The 6,555-nt window shown below is 36.8% G+C and overlaps 1 protein-coding gene and 1 long non-coding RNA gene across 2 annotated transcripts; one reads left to right on the forward strand and one right to left on the reverse strand.

The window, feature by feature from the left end:
- Positions 1 to 758: 758 nt before the first annotated feature.
- LOC126926690 (uncharacterized) lies at positions 759 to 1,713 on the reverse strand. Its single transcript, XR_007714778.1, has 2 exons — positions 1,267 to 1,713; positions 759 to 1,155 (listed from the first exon to the last, which is right to left on the reverse strand). It is a non-coding gene; the product is annotated as an uncharacterized LOC126926690 (long non-coding RNA).
- A 2,095-nt stretch (positions 1,714 to 3,808) lies between these two features.
- On the forward strand, positions 3,809 to 6,310 carry LOC126926494 (ELKS/Rab6-interacting/CAST family member 1-like). The gene is given in 7 exon segments (XM_050742784.1): positions 3,809 to 3,817; positions 3,897 to 4,296; positions 4,299 to 4,604; positions 4,639 to 4,851; positions 4,854 to 5,131; positions 5,133 to 5,386; positions 5,947 to 6,310. Coding segments are annotated over 7 exon segments (1,824 nt in total).
- Positions 6,311 to 6,555: the final 245 nt, after the last annotated feature.

Genomic DNA, 6,555 nt, shown 5'->3' on the forward strand with positions numbered 1-6,555 from the left:
ATAAAAAAGGGGTAGCTTAAACGAAAAGAAAAATGAAATGTAACAAAAAAAAAGAAAAAAGAAACAAGAGAATTTATTTCTTGTACTTTGAGTTTACACTGACTGCGATTTGGTTCTGAGCTCCAGCCGTGACTTTCCAAGACTGAAGCTCTTACAATTTGATTTTCCGTGGCATCTGTTTCTTTTTTGTTTGTCATCACTCAATATCCCCACTACCCTGTAGGCGTACGTGACCGTTGCCACGCTTCTAGAACATTCGGTGGAAGGGCCGTTGGGATATCGATGACTCATTAGGCACTTCGGCGATATATCGTCGCCAAGGCCGCCACATCTTTATCTCCATCATCGGTCCATCGGATTTGAAGGGTGCCGATCGTGACATTTGTAAAGAATTACGACGAACAATTTTTCTTTTTTTTATAGACGTTGTCACTGGTAAGGGGGTACTGTGGCGGCACTCGACCACGGAAATTTCCAACGGCCTCGCGGCACAAAGCGCTATATCTTTAAAGCGTAATGCCCACAAGCCTAATGTACAATCGACATCCTTACGGTTCTTTCGCCGAATATTCGGAAGAATGCATACGCGGCAACCGTCGCGGACATCTAACAAACACGCGCGTAGTGGGGATATCGAGGGGCAATAAACGAAAGAATCGGCGTGGTTTTGAACCAGAAAGATACATTCTGCCCCGAGCTGTGAAGTGCGAAGGATTAAGCGAAGCAAACATAGAGAAACGAGTAGTCGATTCTTGATAGCCAGTGTTAAGCGTTATTTGTTATTAATCGTTGTTAATCGTTAATTGTTGTTAATTGTCAAAAGTTTAATAAACGTTAGTGTTGAAAGTCGGGAGTATTTCTTGTGCGCGCAATCACAACATACCATCTCAACACCACCACGTTATTCCATGATGGAAAACGAACAAAAGGTATAATTTGCTAAACTGAATGTAGCTGATTTCATAATGTGCCTTAGAGCAAGAATCCTTGTCACACCTTGCATGTTGTTACGCCGCGCAAGACATCTGCACTCCACCCCGCGCTGCTTGACAGCCAACGGTCTACGTGCTGTCCTTCGAACCCTCAATAGGCCCAAGGACCCACCATAAATTTGAACCCCTAACTGCATTGTTCGCCCATATGGTTTAGGTCAATCTGTTTGCCCGAAAAGATTTTTTTCTTTAGAAAGGTCCTTGCGTTTATTACGCGCTCTTAAGAATTACGGAGAAAGCGGGTAGAGGCCTAACGCAAAAGGCGGAGATGCACCTGACGGAAAATCCGGGTTTTCCCATAAACCATGTCGCCCATGAACCACGTTGGTAGGAGGCTTCTTCCTCCTATCTTCATTCCCAACATTGCTCATAACTAATCGGCATCGCGGATCATTGGCCTCACTTTCCTAACTAAAAATTTAAGCAACGAATCCGCGTTCTTCGTTCAAAGGGCACACCCATATCGAGCTTTCCTCCGTAATCACAGCTCTCACATTGCCTACAGGTCCGAGAGTTCCTGCGGCTCTCACAGTTTCTACGGCTCATACTGTTTCTACTGCTGCGACTGCTCCCACTTCTTCTACTGCTTCTACGCCATCAGGAGGATCAACATTACTGGTTCTCATAACCAACGAAGAATCAACATATACACGGATTCTCTCATCTACGAATAATCCTTTTCTTCGTCACCTGTATCTTAATCAACGGCGTTACTAATTTGTGTGATAACAATTTTGTATTTTCCAACAATTTTGTAAAAATTGTTGGAAATATATATTTTCATAACCCCGCGAATCACAGTGTTATACTATAACAACCACCCCTATTATTCTAACCGAAATAAGGGGATCGAACTATTCGTGGTGTCGATTATTACAATCGTAACGGGAATTTACGACTCCCGTTGACGTGTTTTCTCGCGACCGCGTCTCAGAGCGATAGCTGGAATTTACATATGGTATTTGGCAGTCGCCTATCATATAGTCGGCGATCGAAGCGTTGTGATAATGAAAAGCAACCAGAAGAAAACAAAGATGCTAATATTGCAAAGAGAGAAGCGAAACATAGAGGCAGACCTAGGAGAACGGTTGAAGTTAAGAAAAGGTGAAGATCCAAGAATGACCGTACAAAATAAAAAGAATGGATTAGAAGAACAAAGACAAGTCGAAGAAAATACAAAAGAAGAAACTGCAGAGACAGAAGTCAATTCGAAAGGTATATCAAATAATAAGTGCGATTTACTTGATACCGAAAGAGCTATTGAAATTAATGATAGCGTTCAAAATATTAAATTTACTGAAGGTAGGAGCCACACTTAAAATGACATGAAAGATGTAGTAGAAGATTCATAATCTAAATTATCTAAATTAGATAAAAGTAAATTATTAAAAATAAGAATTGAACAACAAAACTGAAGATACAGAAACTATTTTACAGAATAAAAAGAATTCATTAGTAGGAGAAAAAGAAGTAGAGGAAGAGAAAAAATGTACAGGCAGAAATTACTTGAAAAAGTATATCAGATGATAAGTGTGACTTACTTTATAAAAAAAATCTACTGAAAATAATTTGTTGAAGTGGTTAATAATAATAAATCATATAGCGAAATATAAAGCTTAAATCAAGATCTTAAGTCTATACAAGAAAAAAAATCAAACTCAACATGATGCAGAAGATATAGTAGAAAGTTCGTAAGAAACATCAGAATTATTGAAAAAAAAGTACTGAAAAACAGTGTTTCATTAAAATTAATAAAGTGGCCGATATTCCTCCTTTGATGAAATGCTACGATGCTACAGCTGAGGATGAGGAAGTAGGTAAAATTGTTCCAAATGATTGTGATAACGACAATATCGAAGTTCCTGAAGATAATGTTAAGGAATGCTGAAGAAACCAATGAAATCAGTATCAGTGAACCAAAGATTTCAACTCCTATTATCGAAAATAATTTATGTGATAATGAAAACGATAGTGTATTTGAAGTGCAAAAAGTAAATGATGGATCAGTGTTTAAATCCTTGGTTGAGTTATCATCTCCAAAAAGTAATATCATACGCCAGACAAAATAAAAAAACCTACTCGGTATAAGGACATGCAGCTCATATGTTCGAGTTAGTAATAACACAAGCAAGAATAGAAGCTGACGACTATGTAATAAATTTAGATGAAGAACATATAGTTAAAAGAGTAAAATCCAAAGATACGGACAATGATATGTTGCTGAAAAAAAGAAGAACATGCACCTATGTCGAAAAAAGTTGATAAAATAACAGCGACATGTAGCAGCAAACAAGAGAAAATAATCCAAATTTCTGAAGAAGAAACGATGCTCAAGAACTCGAAATTTCTCGAGTGGATATGCTAAACAACAAATTTAACGAACTGTTGAAAGCACGTGAAATAGCAATAGAAGACTTGAATAAATTGTTAGAGCATCGATCGGAAATTCATAAAATTACATTAATTGCAGCAAGCTTGAAAACAGGAGAACTTTCTGATGAAATTAAATGTCTTAAAGAAAAGGATAGCCAGATACCGAGACGTAATGAATTACTCGAAGAAGAACAGGATAAATGGAGAAGTTTAGAAAAAAAACGAATATAGAAAAACTTGAAGAAGAAAAATCCCGTCGAGAAGCAGTTGAGGATGAAGCGAAAAAACTTTCCAAATATAACGAGTAACTTCTAAAAAATTATTAAGAAATCCATGAAAAATACGCTGAAGTTGTTGGTCATCGTAATCACAGACAATGAATGAAACATGTATCTCGACTGAAAGATAAAATCAATCGACTCGAACAGGATTTATATGCGAAGATGAGGACAGTAGAACAGCAGCACAAGATGATAGAAAAATTGAGAGCGGAAGAAAAACGTGTGCATAGTAAAAGAAAAGAGAACATAGGATGTACCTTAACCAGGGGCGTATGATCGAAAATTAGATTGTAAAGTAAAAAGTATTGTTATTGAAAAGTCAGAGAGATTTCGTGACAACAAAAGTGTTGCCAGTGCAGAGTGCAATGTATCAGTGTGCACTAAAAATGCAAGCAATGTGGCAACTACTTTTAGAATGCCACAATCACCGCGAAAACACAATCGAAACCAAACAAGATCAAGTTGAAAAGTGAAGTCACGTGGGCTTATTACGGTTAACGACCAAAAATTGAAGTACGATTCCGAGCATTAACTCGCTGATCTTTAAATAGAATGTCCCAACAAAGACAGGACGATGCAAGAGCTCGAGAAGCACATCGAGGACATGAAGGAGGAAGTGCAGAAATTAGAATTGCAACTCGACGAGTCACATAAAAACAAACAGAAGTAGAGGAGCAACACCGAAAGGAAATAATGGCTAAATTGTAACAAGAAATTTTAAATGGTTACGACGAAATGCATCAAACTAAAGTGAAGCACCTTCGTTCTCAGCTTTTGCAAATATCAGAGGAGGAAGAACGCGAAATTGAGGCAAGAAAAGCTATAAAAGGTGATCTTAGAAATCGTATGGCGAATTTCTCGAAAAGAATAGCAGCGTTAGAATCTGAATTGGCAGATAAAAAACACACAAACATGAAAGGAGTTCCATCTCTTGAAATACAAATTGAAGAACTAACAATAAAATTAGAAGAGCTAACAGTCATTCAAGAGATCACAATTAGAAGAGATAACAGTAAGTCACAAATATGAAGTTGGCTTGCTGGAACAAGAAAAGGTCAAACTTAATTCATGTATTAGTAATTTAATGGAGGAACGTGATAAGTTGGAGCTAAAATTACAAAAGCGACAAAATGTAATTCTTGAACTACAAGGACAACTATCTGTTCATCAATGTGAATCAGACGAACTAAAGAATGAATATGAAAAAAGTTATCGAGAGTGGGTGATCTTAGATATAAATATCAAGAAGAAACCAATAAAGTGAAACTCGATATTGGAAAAGAAAAAATGATCCTTGTCGATGTAAACGAGTTTGAAACATTGCGTAGGGTAGAAATTGAAGCTAAAATAAAAAATATTGATGAACGAAATAATTTTCTTAGAAAATAACTGGAAAACGTTCAAAAACTTTCCAAAAATGTTAATCATCGTTTATGCGAGGCGCATCAAGAATTAGAAGATTCACATAGAAAACACAGTCTTATTTTTAAAAAAACATCAGAAAGAATTGGTTGATATAATAAGACTTCAGGATGAAGGAAAATATAAATTGAAACAGTGATTCGAGGATGCAAGATTGAATAATATAAAAGAGATAGAAAATCTAACGATAGCAAGAGACAAAAAAGTATCAGAAGTAAAAGAAGCTGCGGGCAAAATGATCGAAGAAGAAACGAAACGAATTAAAAACTATAGTTGCAAATCAAACCGCGCTCATACGCAAAATTATGAAATCCGACAGTATTAAACTAATCGATGAAGTAAAAGTAAAATTTCACGAATATATGGATCATATTTATGATTTTCATTTTCAATTCGATGAAATATTCAATGCCATAAATATGGGAAAAGCTGGAATACTTAACCCTCAGATTATTGATCATGTACTATTTATCGAAAATTATATGTTGCGAATTATCGACTAAAGAGCAATCGGTCAGACGAATCCAATCGGTCGATATCGCGTACTTCGAATGAATTAACGCTCAAGGTGGAGGAGGTTTAATAAATCGAGTGTTGGAGTAATCTAACATTGTATTTGCACCTGTATAAACGTAACGTGTGATGCGATGCACGGCGGCGGTAAGATCCTGTTGGGAGTGAAGTCTTTCACCCGTACGGTACGATGTCTGTCGATGAACTGTCCTTCTACGTACCTGATTCTCCCTATCAGCCGTTAGGTTTCGTTTGTCCATCTTCGTCTGTCTTTCTGGCTGGTCTTTTCCAGGGGTTTTTTATCTGACCTCGCAGTCGTTAGATTTACAGTTCGGGGAGGACATGCAATTCGGAATATCCTAAAGAAGAGAATGGGCCTGTACGTGCCATAAACGGGCGGCCACTCAAAATTTCGAACATTATAAGAAAGCATCAGGACATCACCATCATAACACAGCATTAGAACCAAAATACAAAAATTATCAGTTCATTCTAGATATATCAAGACTAACGGTATTCACTGTCAAAAGTAAGGTTTTCAATAAAATAACCCTACCTTTGCTAACAGATTTGGCATGGGATATAGTGCGAGTATACCCTAAGCCGACTAAAAGAGGTCATGCATTTCTGGCACCAGTAGTTGAACATCCAATATTTTTTACACAACAATGTACATACATGAACGATGATAATGATTACCTCGATCTAAAAATTCTAACATTAAAATAGGAATCACAATATGCTAACAAACACGATAAGCCATACACGATAAGAAATTCATTCACGATTGTGCGTCAGAAATCATTACCTTTAGCAGAAAGATGGATATTTGTAAATTTGGTGTTTACAAAATCGAAGACATAACTTTTATTTCACTAACTAACTAAGAACTAATACATAGCCATATTACAAAAGGAAATTGAAATTCACGTACTTTGCGTCGCCAGTCAAAAGCAAATTAAGTTAGGCAGACC

The sequence above is a fragment of the Bombus affinis genome, chromosome 18 (assembly GCF_024516045.1).
Source record: "Bombus affinis isolate iyBomAffi1 chromosome 18, iyBomAffi1.2, whole genome shotgun sequence".
NCBI lineage: Eukaryota > Metazoa > Arthropoda > Insecta > Hymenoptera > Apidae > Bombus > Bombus affinis.